Below are 18657 nucleotides of genomic sequence, written 5' to 3'. Positions count from 1 at the left end.
AGGAGCACATGCACATATATAATATATTCCTATATTTATATAATTTAGCTTCTATAAGGCCCAGAGGTGTTTGGATAATTAAACAAGTGTGATTCAGCATGTGACTGAAGTGTGGAATTTCAGCTATTTAATTGAAGAGCTTTGACAAAAATATGGCATTTAGCATTTAGGAATTAGCATTGAGTGTCCATACTGTCCTGTAAATAAAACCATTATTTAAATACAGGGATAAAATATATATATGTATATATTATATAATTAATATAAAATAATATAAAATATAATATAAAATATAAATTAATATATATAAAATATAATTAATTTTTGCTATTTTCATGGGTAGACTCGTATATGAACACTTATTACTATCATGCTAACATGCTAATGTTTTTATCTTAGCAATGGTTACATTGCATGCCAACTTTAACATACTAGCATTTTAATGGCTAGACACATACTGTATATAAACACTTACCACTATGATGCTAGTTGTTAGCATGCTAACGTTAACATCTTAGCAATGCTAGCATGCCAACTTTAACATTCTAGCATTTTTTTTTTGCTATTTTAATGGGTAGACCCATACTGTATATAAACACTTACCACTATGATGCTAGTTGTTAGCATGCTAACGTTAACATCTTAGCAATGCTAGCATGCCAACTTTAACATTCTAGCATATTTTGCTATTTTAATGGGTAGACACATACTATATATAAACACTTACCACTATGATGCTAGTTGTTAGCATGCTAATGTTAACATCTTAGCAATGCTAGCATGGCAACTTTAACATTCTAGCATTTTTTTTGCTATTTTAATGGGTAGACACATACTGTATATAAACACTTACCACTATGATGCTAGTTGTTAGCATGCTAATGTTAACATCTTAGCAATGCTAGCATGGCAACTTTAACATTCTAGCATTTTTTTGCTATTTTAATGGGTAGACACATACTGCATATAAACACTTACCACTATGATGCTAGTTGTTAGCATGCTAACGTTAACATCTTAGCAATGCTAGCATGCCAACTTTAACATTTTTTTGCTATTTTAATGGGTAGACACATACTGTATATAAACACTTACCACTATGATGCTAGTTGCTAGCATGCTAACGTTAATATCTTAGCAATGCTAGCATGCCAACTTTAACATTCTAGCATTTTTTGCTATTTTCATGGATAGACGCATATATAAACACTTGCCACTATCATGCTAGGTGTTAGCATGCTAATGTTCACAGCGATGTTAGCATGCCAATTTTAACATACTATGGCCCATAGTTCCCACATTGATATCCTTTTTCATTAAATTTGATATGATTATTGTTGGCGTCGGACATCCAATCCTTTACCACAAATAGATTTCCCCTACTTATTATAGATTAACATATTTTTATCTGCGACTAAATGTGATTAATTCCGACACATACAATATATTAACACTTCCCACTATCATGCTGGGTGTAATGCTAACATTAGAATGTTAACATTGTTAGCATGCTAATATTAGGTTAGCAGCCTTTTTTGCTATTTTCATGGGTAAACAAGGAAACTTAAAAAAAAATTCTATCCTCACTAGGGTCACATGGGTATGCTAGAGCCTATCCCAGGTGACGAGAGGCGGGGTACACCCTGGACAGGAAGGTACGCAAAAATGAAATGTACTTTATTTTTTCGTAAATTGTGAACTTTATTCTCGTAAAGTTATAACCATGTTAGCTAAGCTAAGTGGGGTTATATTTTTCTTTATTTTTTAGAGCTGCTGCACTTTTGATGTCATATACGCTGTCATATAAAGTAATGCCGGTACTGATATACCTGATTGACTTTGTAGTAGGCCGCACGGTGAGGTGGCCGAGTGGTTAACATGTTAGCATGGAGAAGACCTGGGTTCGATTCTCCACTTGCATGGAATTTACATGTACTCCGCTTTTCCATCGTCCACGCCAAATTTGTCTATATGTGCCCTGTGATTGGCTGGCCACCAGTCCAGGAAGTACCCCGCCTCTCCCCAGAAGACAGCTGGGATAGGCTCCAGCATACCCGCAACATAGAAAATGGATGGATGGACTTTGTAGTACGACCCACTTCTGGTAGGAACTAGAATCGGTTAGACAAAGATGTTTTTCTTTATTTTTCTGAAGCTGCTGCTCTTCCTCTGAAGTCACCTGACCTGCCTCGCCGTTTGAAAATTTCACATGTGATGTCTCAACTGTCCTTCACTGCCGTGTCCTCCATTTGTCCTCCATCCATCCCATACTTGGCACCTGCTCCAACCGCACGGCGCGGAGGAAAGTACCAGCGTCCTCTCCTTGGTCACTGGACCTGGCTGGCCCCCCGTCTCGCTCTCTCTCGCTCTCTCTCTCTCTCTCTCTGTGTCCCTTTCGGTCCCCCTCTCAGCTCTCCCTTCACTCCCCATCCCTCCGTCTGCTGTTATTCATCGGTGCGTGTGGGCAAGGAGGGCAAACATGGATTCAGTCGTGGTTCTTGTGATCCTTCTTTTGCATCCGGGCCTGAAGTGGACAGCTTCTGCCGGTGAGAACTTCTTCAGCACCATCATGGGCGTACGAGTAGAGTTTGGGATGTGATATTTGTCAGGTGCTCCCCTACGCTAACGCTACGTCTGTATGTTTGGCTGCCATGTGGAAGTAGCGTCAACTGTTGGATGCAGGTTGAATTCCAGGTTTAAGGAGTTTTCCCCTCTTGTGTTGTCTTCCAGAGGACGTGAGCTGGACCTACACCGGTAAGTTTGTCTTGGGAAGTACAGTAGTGAAGTAAGCTACTTACTTGTGACTGATAATGTTCCATTTTCTATTTGTTTAAGTTTTTAAAAGTCAATTTTTAATTGAAATGTAATTGAATATAAAAACAATAAAATTATATGATTACTTATGATATGTTATTATTTTTATTTTCATTTAAAAGTAGCTTTGCAATCAGATTTTCCTTTTTGCTCCACTGTGATGTCATTAAAATGTCAGGAAAATAATTATATATAGCAATAATGAAAAATATGAACAAATTATTAGTGTTTGACACTAATAATTTATCATTATTATTATTTTACATTATTATTTTTACAATCAATTGATACAATAGCTTTTGTGCTACTTTGAGGCCATTCAAATGATAATAAAAAATAATTATAAATAATATAATAATATTCTTCCAATTGAAATGTAATGGAATAAATAATCACTTATGATTAGTTTTCAATTTCAATGTAATCTCATTTTAAAAAGTATCTTTTTGGGCACTAAAAATAATAATACATTGAATGTGAATTGAATAGAAAAATAATGATTTATTAATGGAACGTTAATACAATCAATGGTTTCCTTCTTGCAATATTTTGATGTATTTGCCATAAAAAAACAAAACAGGTGGGATGTATGAATCAAGCAGCTATAAAAAGATGAGGTTTGTTTTGTCCGAATGAAGGCGATCACCTTGACGGACGTGCACGTTAAGGAAGAACCAAGGAGCTGTGATTTGCCCTACCTTTATGGCTGTCATTGAACGCAGCATCCACCGTTCTCCGATGCAAAGAGCGCTATATGGATGTATTTAGATGTATTTTACCCTTTTTTCTTTCACCTCATGATTGTTTCCAAATGCTAATACTATGTGGGAATACATAAGAGGTAAGATTTGATTACTTTTAGAACTAAAGTGCATCATTGTGGTAGTTCGATGCTAAATGGCTAACGCTAGCAAAACACCGGACTTCAGCCACAATCATCACATTGACAGCAGGAACTACAATTTAGCTGGCAGTTGATGCCAAAATCATGAGAGAGATGTAAAAATGTGAAAAGTACTGCTTAGTTGGGCCACTTTTATGCCAAGGGAGCACCGTATATGACAATAAAAACAATACCTGTACTGCTCCAGTCTCTGGCAGGCCGTGGAATCCGTAAGTAAAACACAGCGACAATAGATACAAATAACTTTGGTCTTGCTACAAGAGCCATCTGCCAGGGCTAACTTTAAGCTAACTTTACCAATCTAAATACTCTTTTCTTAATTTCCCATCAATATGTACCAACTTGTGGCTACAGAGTTACCGTGCTTTAACCAAACTACGGTGGGGGCCGAGGGTCAAACAGGAGGAGCGTAGGTTAATTAAAAATTGCAGCCTTTGAAGTTAACGCGTTAACTTTGACAGCCCTAATATATACATATAAATATATATACATGTATATTGTAACACTCTGCGCTCAGACAAACACCACACCAGATAGGCGGAACAACAGGCGTTTTTTTTTTAAAATAAAGGTCCAACAAAACAACAATTCCCACAAGGCCACTGTCCCGACCGTAACCCACGCCACAACTACCTGCTCCGTAGAGACGTAGAGACACTTTTAAGCACAGAGCAGAAGGAAAAGCAGCATCCTTTACTGTACACGTGAGGACTATCAAAACAAGACTCTGCAAATTGAGTAGCTTTTTTTTTTTTCCCACCCCCAGTGTGTCATTATCCCGGCCTTTTCTCCCTCTGTTCCCCTCTCCGTGTGTATTAGTTACAGTCCAGCAAGCTGGCGTGAGCAGAGTGGTCACACAGAGATGATGGAGGGAAGGAAGGGGAGGAAGAAGAGGAAGGGGAGGAAGCTAGCAAGCGGGGCAAAAAGGCGAGCAGGAGGACATGACAGTGACAGGCCCGAGAGAGAGAGAGAGAGAGGCTGCAGGAAAGGAGAAAGCGAGCGAGAGGGAGACGGGACGGGCTGAAGCATGCCAAATTGTGTCCTGTATTGTTTGTGCAGCACAATAACCTGTGTGTTTATTGTGCTGCGGACCCACACTGACCGTGTCTATGCTGCGGACAATGACGGTGTGGGTGTGAACGGGGCGCAACACCCGGCGTGTACGTGGAGAGGGGGGGGGGGGGGGTCACGGATGCACAGTGCATACAGTACCAGACGCTAACTGGTGTCTATTCTACTGCTTTAGGGCCTTATCATTGACTTGGGATGTCTTTGTGTGTGTCTGTGAGGCGTGATGTGGGATAGTACTGTGTAGCAGGCAATTCAACTCAACACTGGTCCAAAGATCCTATATTAATAGGGGAGCTCTGCTATTTTTAAGGACCTACTGCAAAAACACTACACAAAGATCCTCTATTTAGCATTAAGTGCTCTGCTGTTTTAAGGACCCACTGCAAAAATGCCAATCAAAGATCCTCTATATGACGGGAGTGCTCTGCTGTTTTAAGGACCTACTGCAAAAATGCCAATCAAAGATCCTCTATATGACAGGAGCACTCTGCTGTTTTAAGGACCCACTGCAAAAACGCTAGTCAAAGATCCTCTATATGACAGGAGCACTCTGCTGTTTTAAGGACCCACTGCAAAAACTCTAGTCAAAGATCCTCTATTTAACACAAGCGCTGTGCTGTTTTAAGGACCCACTGCAAAAACTGTAGTCAAAGATCCTCTATTTAACAGAAGCGCTGTGCTGTTTTAAGGACCCACTGCAAAAACGCGAATCAAAGATCCTCTATATTACAGGAGCGCTCTGCTGTTTTAAGGACCTACTGTAAAAACACTTGGCTGTTGTTTTTAAGGACCTACTACTATTAAAATCACAAGACAAAGATCCTCTATTTAGGATTGAGTGCTCTGCTGTTATAAGGACCGACTACAAAAACATTTTGTCATAGATCATCTATTTAACAGGAGTGATCTGCTGTTTTTAGGACCTACTGTAAAAACACTAGTCAAAGATCCTCTATTTAACAGGAGTGCTCTGTTGTTTTAAGGACCTACTGCAAAAACGCTAGTCAAAGATCCTCTATAAAACAGGAGCACTGTGCTGTTTTAAGGACCTACTGCAAAAACACTTGGGCAAAGATCCTCTATTTAACATGAGGTGCGCTGTTGTTTTTAAAAGATCCTCTATTTAGGATTGAGTGCTCTGCTGTGCTACAAAAACATTTTGTCATAGATCATCTATTTAACAGGAGTGATCTGTTGTTTTTGGGGACTTGGTGTAAAAACACAAGTCAGAGATCCTCTATATAACGGGACCTGCGTGCTGGTCTGTTGTTTGAAGTTGAATAGCGCCGGGTGTGTCGGCCTGTTAGCTGAAGTGGAACGAGAAGAGGAGCAGAGTGACACCTCATAGAAAAGAGGTGGGAAATATGTCAGGTATTTGTGTGTGTCTTTGTTCCTGGCTGCTTTGAGGTGGGCACAGGAGGGGGGTGAGGGGTTGGGGGGGTCAGAATTTTCGTCCTGCGGTTGCCATGGAGACCTCCATGACAACCCCCAGTCATCATGCTGGGGGGGGGGGGGGTGAGAGAAATAATAACAGCAGGCTGGTTAGAAGTCAAGGTGTGTTTGCATCCTAAAATGGATGATGATGATTGGATGAGTGTTTTCTTTTAAAATATATAAAGCTCACATGCATGCTCCCCTAATAGGAAGTTACCCAGCATGCATTGCGGGTTATATATTAGTACAAGATAGCATTATTTGCATGCACATTAGTTTGTGTTTATTTTATTTTGTACCATGAGTGAGCGGGGCATTTGGTTTGACGAGCGGCGTGGTAGAATAATTCACCGCTTGACACATGATTGACACGCGTCTTTTCCCTGCGGAAGGTCTGGTGGGTCAGTCCCAGTGGTCGGAACACTTCCCGGAGTGCGGCGGCAGCTCCCAGTCTCCAGTGGACGTGGTGACCACTCAAACAAAATATGACCCCGGCTTGCCCCCCTTGACCCCGCTGGGCTACAGTCAGCACGGCAACAGACCCTTCACCCTGTACAACAACGGACACACAGGTAACCATGGCAGCAGGGCCGATCCCCCTCTCTGGTATCTGGGCAGCACGGCGCTGGTCTTCATCCCCGCCTTGGTAACGGACCCTTAAAAACCAAGTCGTGCTTTCAGCTGTCATCGAGTTGCCGGACTGGATGAGCCTGGACGGGCTGCCCTGGCTCTTTTCCGCCGTACAAATGCACCTTCACTGGGGCAGCGGCGGCCCGAGTTACGGCGGCAGTGAACACACCGTCGACGGCCAGAGCGCTGAGGCGGAGGTAGGTGATGCACGATTGGATTCAAACCACCAACCACTCAAAACTTACGTGTGAATGGTTATTAAATTTCGAACTATGAAGCGATATTTTATTCAAAAAATAACATCTAGTCAGAAATCCCACAGTTTTGCATATGTTTATTGCTAGCGGCGACCTGTACCACTTTGTTCAACTGTCCTTGAACGCACCATTTAACACTATCCCAGGCTGTGCATATATACTATACTATACTATAATGTATTTTTCCTCTTTTTCTTTCACTTCATACTTGCTCCCAAATGTGGGAATACATAAAGGTAGGATTTGATGACCTTATTGAGCACTAATGTGAATATTTGTTTATTGGATTTAAGCACAACTTAGTTACTTCTAAGTTAATTCATGCTAGCATGCTAACAGCGATGTATACTGTTTTTGTAGAAAAGTAGTCGCTCCAGCCAAAAATGGATAATGAAGAAGAATATATAAGTTGCATTGGACTATAAATTGCATTTTTCGGGATGAATCTATTTGCTAAAATCAGATATTTAAAAACAGATATTTCATCTTAACAGTTGTTATTCGGATAACTGTAGCCTAAACAATATAACATATTATAAATACTGTAGTGTAATTTGCAGAATATGGGTTTCTTTAAGTGGATGTTTACATTGTGTATATTCAGTATCGGTACGGGAGTGATAGTGGTACCAGATACTGGCACAGAGTGTCAAACGTATATATAAGTCGCTCCGGAGTACAAGTAGCAGGACCAACCAAACCATGAAAAAAGCTAAAAATGGGAAATCTTTTCCCTGCAAGACAAATTCCAGGCTGGTACTGGTGGATGCTGGTACTCATTGATGAAGACAGAATTCCCGTCCATTTGTCACTGGCAACACAACAACAATTACCCCAGCGGTGCGCAGGTGCGCAGGTGCGCTGCCACAACCCAAATTGATGTCATGGAAATACTTCAAATCCAATAAAAGAACACAAATGGCGCCGTCGTCAAATCTATTTCCGAGCCTCGGCTATCAGGCGCAAACGTGCAAGCTAATAATGTCTAACGTCTGTGCAGCTGCATGTGGTGCACTACAACTCCGAACTCTACCCCAACGTGTCCGCCGCCATGACGCAGAGAGACGGCCTCGCTGTCCTGGGAATCCTCATCGTGGTAAAATCCAAGCAAGACCCCCAGCGTACACACGCAGGTTATGTTTTAGGCATTGATCAGGTTTTGCTTCTTCAGACAGGCGAGGAGACCAACCCGGCGTTTAACAACATCATCAACTACCTGAGCCGCATCAGACACGCCAGTACGTGCTTTCAGGGAATGAGGGAATGAGAGTTTTCCCATGACTACATTCTTCTTGGTTTTTCCACCGACAGACCAGAGAGTTTTCATTCCGGCCTTCGACGTGCAGACGCTGCTCCCCAAGGATCTGGAACGCTACTATCGCTATAACGGTTCCCTGACCACGCCACCCTGCTTCCAGAGCGTGATCTGGACACTCTTCCACGAGAGGGTTCACATTTCCAAAGCTCAGGTGAGAAACATGAAAATGTGGAGTAGTTGAAAAATGGCAGGAATTTACATTTTCAGGAACAGGAAGTTCTCAATGCAAAACAGGAAGTCGGTGAAATCAGCCAGTTCAAAGTGTAAGACCGTATTTCAAAACGCTCCGTTTGACGCCCCTGCACAACCTGAAGCTGCATTGTCACATTGGAAGCCAACAGGACCGTCACGGGAGAATAAAACCTTCCACCTTTCAATGTCCCATGTTTTCCACTCGATATGCTAATAAGGTTTCGGTTAGAGTCGGACCTTCTGGCATGGATTAATGACACTAACCAAGGTTCAATGTAAGTTGGAATTGTAGGTCAATGCTTCTGGCAATGTTTAGGCCAGCAGAGAAGGCCTTGCTGGCCCTGACAGCGCACCAGGACCAATCTATTTTGAGACCGTTTTAGGTACAAATGTCAATAAAAAGCAGAGAAAAAACAATCCAAAACAAAAACATCACACCTGCCCCCCCCTGTGAGATGTCAGGATGCTGCAGGGACGTTCCAACCATCCATCCCCTTTGTCCTTCACCTGTCCTCTCCACAGCTGCTGAAGATGGAGACCATCCTTTACTCCAGCAAAGCTGACGAAGCAGACAGGATGCTGCTGCAGGACAACTACCGTGCCACCCAGCCGCTCAACCACAGGGCCGTCTTCACCTCCTTCGACGCAGGTGAGAGAGACGCCATCAATGTCGCTTATTCAATCATCAAAACACGCGAATGACAGGAACACACCCGTTGTTACTAGTTCATCATTCACGGGGGGGCCACAGCGGGCCATTTGTGGGCCCCAGCTGGTTTGTGATGTATTCTAGAGACGGCATTAAACACGACCTGCATTTGAACACGATATAGAAAACGGTGTGAGGCCCAAATGTATTGTTAAGATAAAAATGCTTTAATGTACTGTGAAAAATGTGTAATTTTATGACAATAACACTGTCATATCAGGAGAAATGTTGACATGAATATAATATAATATGACATAATGTCATCACTGAAATATGAAAAAGACAATATTTTTATATTTAAGTCAAAACAAACAAAACCAATAATATGAATATGATGATAAAATGACATAATAATATGAATATAATTTTTGGAATATCAGATTGCCGAAAAAGTCACAAGAATAAAGTCAAAAAATTATGTTAAAAAATTCATAACTAGGAGAAGAAATTTCAAATAGTATAAAAAACGCCAGAAACAGCTGTAATTTTATGAGAATAAAGTCAAAATATTAAGATAAAAGGTGATTTCTAATGCCAAAAAAACCTTGCAATTTTATAAGAATAATCTTGTAATATTATGAAAAAAAAATATCATTTAGTAGCATACAATTGAAATATTAAAAAATATATAATAAAAATATATATAATATTATGATAAACAAAATTAGGTTGAGTCAAAAAAATCGAATATGGGAATAAAATCATAACATTACAAAAGTGTCAAAGTTTCAAAATGTGTCCCTCACTGGAAAGAGTTTGGACCCCCCCCCCCGTTGCGGAGCAAAGCTCCCAATTAGCACGATCCAGCGGGGAGTGAAAAAGTGTAGTGTGGGAACACCCAGGATTTAGCCACGGCCTTCCGAGGAAAAAGGAGTCAGAAATAAAGAGGAGGGCTTGCTAAAGCCATCAAGAAGAGCAGTGTTTGTTTGCGAGCCGATTAGGGGAAAAAAAACCCCAAAAGCCAAACAGTGACCTCATTGTTTTCTGCTCTGCCAAATCGGGCGAGGGAAAAGGGGGCGAAGCGGACGAGGGAGCGGGAGACAAAAGGGGAAAGAATTTGTGTTGTGTGCCGATTGTAGCGAGCGATTGAAGTGGAAGCTCTGATACATCAGCAATGCTGTCACGCTGATTAGATGAAGCCGCGTGGCATCGTCTCACGTCTAATCATTCATACTTTGTTGCAGACTCAGGGAAGGAGCTCTCGTCTGGTGAGTCACATGACTGCTTTATTCATCACGCTTATTTCTATCTACTTCTTAAACTCAATTAGCTACACATTTCATAACCCGCTTAGCAATATTCCCAACATCTAAATGTTCATCATTCAGGACATGATATCTTTCTACCGCTACGATCAGAGAACCGCCCACATTTGATGTAATTCCACATTTTCCATGACAGAATTCCCATTAAAATGAATAAACAATCACAATCTTTACAAGGTCCACATTTCGCAACCAATTTAAACCAGTCCAACATCCAAACATTCAGATCATTCAGGTCGCTTGATCTACCGGTAGTCCCCATCCCCAAAATGACCAGTTTTCCTAAAAATTCCACATTTCCGTACAGATTTTCAGTTCAATTTCCGCACAATTTTCCATCCATCTTAAGATTTATTTACTGCGTCTGAATTTGTCAACGCATTCCAACATCAAAATGTTCAACTCATTCAGAAGATGAAAGTTTCCTATTGGCACAATCAAAGAAATTCCCACATTTGATGTAATTCCACATTTTCCATGACAAAATTCCCATTAAAATGAATAAACAATCACAATATTTACAAGGTCCACATTTCGCAACCAATTCAAACCATTCCAACGTGAAAACGCCTAATCTACCGGTAGTCCCCATCCCCAAAATGACCAGTTTTCCTAAAAATTCCACATTTCCGTACAGATTTTCAGTTCAATTTCCGCACAATTTTCCATCCATCTTAAGATTTATTTACTGCGTCTGAATTTGTTAACCGATTCAACGCATTCCAACATCAAACTGTTCAACTCATTCAGAAGATGAAAGTTACAGTCAAAGAAATTCCCACATTTGATGGAATTCCATGTTTTCCCTGACAAAATTCCCATTGAAAATGAATGGACAATCTTTACACGTTTCACATTTCTCAACTAATTCAAATCATCATTCAGGACGCTTGATCTACTGAGAGACCCCATCCCCCAAATGACCAGTTTTCCTAAAAATTCCACATTTCCGTACAGATTTTCAGTTCAATTTCCGCACAATTTTCCATCCATCTTAAGATTTATTTACTGCGTCTGAATTTGTCAACGCATTCCAACATCAAAATGTTCAACTCATTCAGAAGATGAAAGTTTCCTATTGGCACAGTCAAAGAAATTCCCACATTTGATGTAATTCCACATTTTCCATGACAAAATTCCCATTAAAATGAATAGACAATCACAATATTTACAAGGTCCACATTTCGCAACCAATTCAAACCATTCCAACGTGAAAACGCCTAATCTACCGGTAGTCCCCATTCCCAAAATGACCAGTTTTCCTAAAAATTCCACATTTCTGTACAGATTTTCAGTTACATTTCCGCACAATTTTCCATCCATCTTAAGATGGATTTACTGCGTCTGAATTTGTCAACGCATTCCAACATCAAAATGTTCAACTCATTCAGCTTCCTATTGGCACAGTCTGAGAGACCCCATCCCCCAGTTTTCCTAAAAATTCCACATTTCCGTACAGATTTTCAGTTCAATTTCCGCACAATTTTCCATCCATCTTAAGATTTATTTACTGCGTCTGAATTTGTCAACGCATTCCAACATCAAAATGTTCAACTCATTCAGCTTCCTATTGGCACAGTCAAAGAAATTCCCACATTTGATGTAATTCCACATTTTCCATGACAAAATTCCCATTAAAATGAATAGACAATCACAATATTTACAAGGTCCACATTTCGCAACCAATTCAAACCATTCCAACGTGAAAACGCCTAATCTACCGGTAGTCCCCATTCCCAAAATGACCAGTTTTCCTAAAAATTCCACATTTCCATACAGATTTTCAGTTCAATTTCCGCACAATTTTCCATCCATCTTAAGATTTATTTACTGCGTCTGAATTTGTCAACCGATTCAACGCATTCCAACATCAAAATGTTCAACTCATTCAGAAGATGAAAGCTATAGTCAAAGGAATTCCCACATTTGATGTAATTCCATGTTTTCCCTGACAAAATTCCCATTGAAAATGAATGGACAATCTTTACACGTTTCAAATTTCTCAACTAATTCAAATCATCATCATTCAGGACACTTGATCTACCGGGAGCCCCCATCCCCAAAAGTTTTCCTGAAAATTCCACATTTCCGTACAGATTTTCAGTTCAATTTCAGCACAATTTTCCATCCATCTTAAGATTTATTTACTGCGTCTGAATTTGTCAACCGATTCAACGCATTCAGAAGATGAAAGCTACAGTCAAAGGAATTCCCACATTTGATGGAATTCCATGTTTTCCCTGACAAAATTCCCATTGAAAATGAATGGACAATCTTTACACGTTTCAAATTTCTAAACTAATTCAAATCATCATCATTCAGGACACTTGATCTACTGAGAGACCCCATCCCCCAAATGACCAGTTTTCCTAAAAATTCCACATTTCCGCACAATTTTCCACCCATCTTAAGATTTATTTATTGCGTCTGAATTTGTCAACCGATTCAACGCATTCAGAAGATGAAAGCTACAGTCAAAGGAATTCCCACATTTGATGTAATTCCATGTTTTCCCTGACAAAATTCCCATTGAAAATGAATGGACAATCTTTACACGTTTCACATTTCTCAACTAATTCAAATCATCATCATTCAGGACACTTGATCGATTGGGAGCCCCCATTCCCCAAAAGTTTTCCTAAAAATTCCACATTTTCCGTACCAACATTTTCAATTTCTGCACAAATTTCCATCCACCTTAAAGTGGACCTATTATTATTATTATTATTATTATTATGCTAATTTTTCAGCCATTTGTATTAAGTTGTGGACTCCTATAGAGCAGCTGTTCGGCAACAGCAATTCCACTCTCGCACGTAATTCCCAGACAACATTCCCTTTTGTCCCACAGGCGAAGTGACCGCCATTGTGATAGGAGTGATGTGTGGCTGCGTGGGTCTGGCGGTCATTGTTCGCTTCATCGTCAAGACCATACGGTAAGACCCCCGGACCGGCTTTCCTTGCTTCTGTTCTGAAAATGAAAATGGCCGCCACTGGCTTAACTCTCCTGTCTCTGTTGGCAGATTTTTTACTTTCCTCCGCCATGAAACCGCTGCAGTAAACAGGTGGCGCTATAAACCCCGCCCAGGCACTAATTGACTGATTCTTAATTGGATGGACGGATGTCTTTCAGCGCTGTTCTAGGATCAGTAACTTTTGGCTGCAACTTCAAAGGCGGCCATTAAAGCAGCTTAGCGGTCAACAGGAAGTGCAGGATCGATAGCGGTGGTGTTATTTGCTCATGCGGTGCATTCAGTGGCGGTAGGACAGTGCTAGCCAAAACATTTGAGCTGTCCAAGCTGGAGCACGAGGAATCTCACGCTCGCGACGGCCGCATTCCATTTCGCTAAGCTACTTTGCGTGCACTTTACTCACGTGTTGTTTGCAACGTAGCACACAAGCCCACCGAGGTGATGATATCACCTCACCGTCATCTTAATGCTAATACGCAGTCGCTAGCTCAATGCTCGGTCGGTGAGGATCGAATAGAGTAAATAAAAGTCCTCCATGTTGGGAAGCAGCTTTGTGGGATTTAGCCATGAAAGTGAAAAAAGAAGAGAAAGTGACCCTAAGATTAGCGCTGGGGATAATCGGATCGGTTTTTACTCTGTTGCAATAACACCATTCTTGCCAACACTTACAACCTGCTCTGCTTACTTCATTACTACCACTTCCACACTTGGGAAAGTTCTCCGCTTACCGACTTTCCTCTGTTGTGTTCCCAAAGTTAGCTTGCTGTCATAAACGCTATTAAACACAAATCATGGACCGACTTGTTCGACAGCGACATGCCTGCTTTGGGAACAAGTGCCGTCGTGCCAGGGGTGGGCGATACCGCGCCGTTTGGTCTGGTATCGGTCCGTGTAAATATCAGTATTGCAAATACCTACACAGATACTGTATTGATCCTAATGATAGTCATCTTTCACTAGTATTATTAATACATGTCAAAAATTCTGCAAAATTCAAGTATAGTATAGAAGACCACCATTTAACTTGAGAATGTAGTATTCATGTAGTATTTTCCCATAAGGCATTGCATCTGAGCAACGGATTCATTGGGATGCTGCAATGACGTCAGCTTCCCTCAGGGCTCTGGGTCCTCTGGTGGACAGACACAAACTGTTTTCTCAAACCAAATGCCTTATGGGATTTTCAGATTGACAGTACATGTTTGTATATTTCTCAGGTATTCGGTTTGAGTGTTAAGTTGCTGCGTGACGAGTTTTTTCATAACTCATGTTTGGGTCCTGTGCCACATTACGCCACTTTATGATGTGGACATCAGTGCGACTTATGCAAGAACAAATCTGGTTTTTCCTCTGGTGGTCCCACTATGATAACGAGGGTTTATTAACATCCTTTGGACTTGAACAGACTTAGTCTCAGAGTTTGCAAACTATATAACACTAGTTAAATGTAACAATACCAATAAAATAGATATTTGGGAAAAAATATCCATCACATCCATGCTAGTTTTGCTTTGGATCAATACTACTGATATTTGGACGGCTCCGCCCACCCCCCCACGATAGCCGCTACCCTTCTTATCCAACAGAAATGATGTCTTGTTCTTTCATCAAATCCATGTTTTTGTTGACGGTGTTTGCTGTGATTGTGTCTTGTGATCTTGTGATCTTGTGACAGCTCTACCTCTAGCTGGGACGTCCTTACCAATAACCGGGCAGCACCGATGCAAAGGTTACAGCAATCAGTCCAAATCATGATCTTCTTCCCAAACGCTCACACTTTCACTTTCCTAGAAGCGCCCATTAACATCGACTTCCCTAGAAGAAGAAAAACTAACAAATAATGACGATATGCATGGACAACACCGCAAACTGTTTTTTCCTGAGAAAAAAAAAGACGATATAGAGCAGGGGTGACCAAAGTGCGGCCCGCGGGCGCATTCTTAAAATATAATTTAACAAGACAACTAAAAATAAAAACACAAACAACAGCAAAAATAAGCAAAAGAAGTCACAAACAAAGGAGAAAAAGTCAATCAAGAGAAAAAGTAATTCCATTTTAGTAGCTTAAAGTTAAAATATTAAAGCAAGAGTTTTTTTTAAAGTTGTAATACCACTAGAAAGAAACTAAACAACAAATAAAGTTGTCATTTTTGGAAAATCTGTTATGTTTTGATGATAAAGTGAAAATATAGGAGATCAAATCATAATTAGAAGAAGAAAACTTACAATACAATATTTTGAAAATTTAAAACAAAAAAACACCCAGCTGTCATTTTGTGACAATAAAGTCAAAATAACAAGAGAAATAAAGTTGTATTTTGAATTTTACGCCAATAAGCTTGTACATCATGATAAAAATTATATCATTTTTGTAGCTTGGAGTTGAAATATTCAAGAAAATAGGTTAGTTTTATTAAGTTGTAATATTGTGAGAAACAACAAAAACAATGAAGAGAAAATCTGGTTGCAGAAAAAGAGTAAAATATCATATATTACGTGAATAAATTGTTCTGCGACGGCCCCTGTGGCGAGAAAATCCCAAATTGACAAAGAACTAGATGGCTAGTGTCAGAATCCAGTCTAACACATCTTTCCTCTCTGTCTAGTTGGCCTGATTGAACTAATCATCTCTGATTTTCTCCATGAAAGAATGCTGTAATATTAAGTGTAATATCCATGCTTCAAGTATTGAATGCATTTATTGAGAAATAGGGACCTCTGCTGGTCAAATGTGTAAATTACACTCACACAGCAGTAAAACTCTTGAGTGGAAAAACAGTCTTTTTTTGTTCATTAAAAATACTTTTTATTTTAATTTAATGTAATTAAAAAATGTTTAAATAATATTTAACATGCTTGTATTTTATTATTAATTTTTTTAATTTTTAATTATTTTTTTTAATTAATTTATTATTAATTTTATTATTTAATATTTAAATGCATGTTATTGTTATTTTTGTTGTGATTATTTTTGAAATGTGATTTTCCTTTTGCTACGGTAGGATGAAAGAGCCCGAGAAGGCGAAAGAGAAGCAGCAGGAAATGGCTCTCAATTGCACTTCCCACGCAGAAAGGACGGAGGAGAGATCATCCCCGCCAAGCGAGCCCTAGCTTGGACACCAGCGTCCAAGATGATGTCTCTTCAGAGGACCGAAAGGCAGGCAAACAAGTCACGAGTAAGAAAAGGCAGCCGTTTGGGTCTGAAAGCGCAGACGAGGAAGGAAGTCATCTGGACCAAGTCCCTTGAAAGCGGCCTTTGCACGCCACGCACTTGAATTTGTCACTTAGCTGTACGACCGGTCCCGCCACGTCCGAGAGACGCGTGAATTGTTGGTGTAAATACTTTGTACGGCTTTCTTTTCCTTTCTAATTCAGACGTTTTTCATCGTATCCATCCTGCCTTCCGGCACAAAAGCACGCCGCACTGAATGAAACGTTATAAATGCGTCATTGTTGGATTTCGCTCAGGGATTTGATCACTGGAGCAGACACAGGCCAGCTCAGTTCAGCCTCCATGAGCAATGGGGGGTGGGGGGGCGATACGGCACCGTTTGGGAGCCGAGGAAATATCCCTTTTATGGACTTATATTAAACACACAGATACTATTTGTGAGAGTATCCATCCATGTATCCATCTGATACCGATACTGATACCACCCTTGGTATCGATACGATACGGTATTTGGATCTATCCGCCCAGCCCTGTGAGCACCGGGAATGTACAGTAAAAAGTCCAATCAGCACATTATGGTAGAAATACAGTATCTGTACATTATTCAAGGTACAGTGGAACCTTGGTTAGCATGTTTTTCCCTGTTTGATGTTGCCTCGGTTTGAGTACATTCTCTGGTTAGAGTACAATACGGCATTTTGTCGTACTGTTAGTCCATCTATATTCTTAAAATATTGTTTTTTGTTAGCATCCTTTTAGCTAGCTATAAATGATGAAATGAAAGGGAGAAATTAACATAAGTTAGGTTTGACCTCATTGTTTATCATTTATATTTACATGGATAGTTTTCTGCATGTCAGACTATCAAAATGTGTTTTGTGTTCATATTTTGCCGTTCTGGGACAAATAATTGGAGTAGGACATTATTTGTTATCTAAAAAAATAGATTTGGTTAGCGTCCGTTTCAGTTAAAGTCAAACGTTTTGGGACAAATGAACTCTAAAACCAAAGTTCCACTGTACTTCTGATATGTTACAACTTCTGTCTGGTCTTAATGTTGATGTTTTTTCAATATGAGCAACACAATAAAACCTATAAAAACGATTTGGACCTCATTTGAAAGATAAAAAGTGTACACCAGCTTATTTGTTTAGCTAACAGTCTCCGCTCTTAGCTGTTAGCATTAGCTTCATCGTCGAGTATTAGCTCTTCACTGGCGCTTCAAATATATAGTTTATTATCTACTCTGTTGACCAAGCAGTAGCTGTTGACCCACCCATATCAACTGTTGTTTACTTTTCTGCATTTTAAATGATTAAGTCTCCCAAACACAACCCTGATAACATTGAGTATAGCTATGGTGCTAGCTAAGTAAACACAGGAAAAGAGGCTAATGCAGAACCGGCACTACAAATGTATCATTTATTTGACTTTGCGTTTCCCCCCCAGTAGGGCTATTTAAACCACCTTTAACACCCCCACGCCGAAGGGCAGCAAAGTACCATGAATACGGCAAAGATGCTATTGCCATCAACGTGAATTTAAAGTCATTATTTTAGGCTGAAATGTACATCTTATCGCTGGAGGTGAACGTGCACAATCTGATCCAATCCTGTCGAAGATCTGTATCAAAACGCTCAGCATCAACACCGATAGGACATTTCTGGGAAGGCTGTAGTGACCAAACTATGTCAATAAAAATTAATAGGCGAAAAGGTAGGAACACAACACTACACAAACAGTCAATAAAGAGAAAATAAGCAAATTAATAAGACATATGAAAGCGCAAGATTGAACTGTTGATGCCAGTGTTTGGAGCCCTCTAGTGGCGAGCTTCGTGTATTTGTTTGCTTAGGTTTGTTTGTGTTTGTGCTACATTTTAAACTGACAAATATACATTAATCCCCCGTTTAATTCAT

At 40.1% G+C, this 18657-nt stretch overlaps 2 protein-coding genes across 9 annotated transcripts in view; one reads left to right on the top strand and one right to left on the bottom strand.

The window, feature by feature from the left end:
* Positions 1-18657, bottom strand: part of ciarta (circadian associated repressor of transcription a) — a 104936-nt gene that overhangs the window by 10598 nt on the left and 75681 nt on the right. The window lies entirely within an intron of this gene.
* ca14 (carbonic anhydrase XIV) lies at positions 2329-18032 on the top strand. Of its 6 annotated transcripts, XM_058083483.1 has the most exons (13): positions 2329-2546; positions 2731-2754; positions 6616-6795; positions 6905-7050; positions 8111-8206; positions 8282-8348; positions 8422-8579; positions 9143-9269; positions 10514-10537; positions 13446-13530; positions 13618-13659; positions 15242-15295; positions 16569-18032. In XM_058083483.1, the coding sequence occupies exons 1-13, from the start codon at positions 2480-2482 to the stop codon at positions 16675-16677; spliced, it is 1179 nt and encodes a 392-aa protein (XP_057939466.1). In that variant the 5' UTR covers positions 2329-2479; the 3' UTR covers positions 16678-18032. The 6 variants fall into 6 exon arrangements, with proteins under 6 accessions (XP_057939466.1, XP_057939465.1, XP_057939461.1 ...); XM_058083482.1 differs by lacking the exon at positions 16569-18032 and having other exon boundaries at positions 15242-16541; XM_058083479.1 differs by lacking the exon at positions 13618-13659 and having other exon boundaries at positions 2380-2546; positions 16569-18031.

This window comes from Doryrhamphus excisus, chromosome 10, assembly GCF_030265055.1.
Source record: "Doryrhamphus excisus isolate RoL2022-K1 chromosome 10, RoL_Dexc_1.0, whole genome shotgun sequence".
Classification (NCBI taxonomy): Eukaryota; Metazoa; Chordata; class Actinopteri; order Syngnathiformes; family Syngnathidae; genus Doryrhamphus; species Doryrhamphus excisus.
The sequence above is the reverse complement of the archived record's forward strand: the minus strand, read 5'-3'. Positions and strand labels throughout refer to the sequence as shown.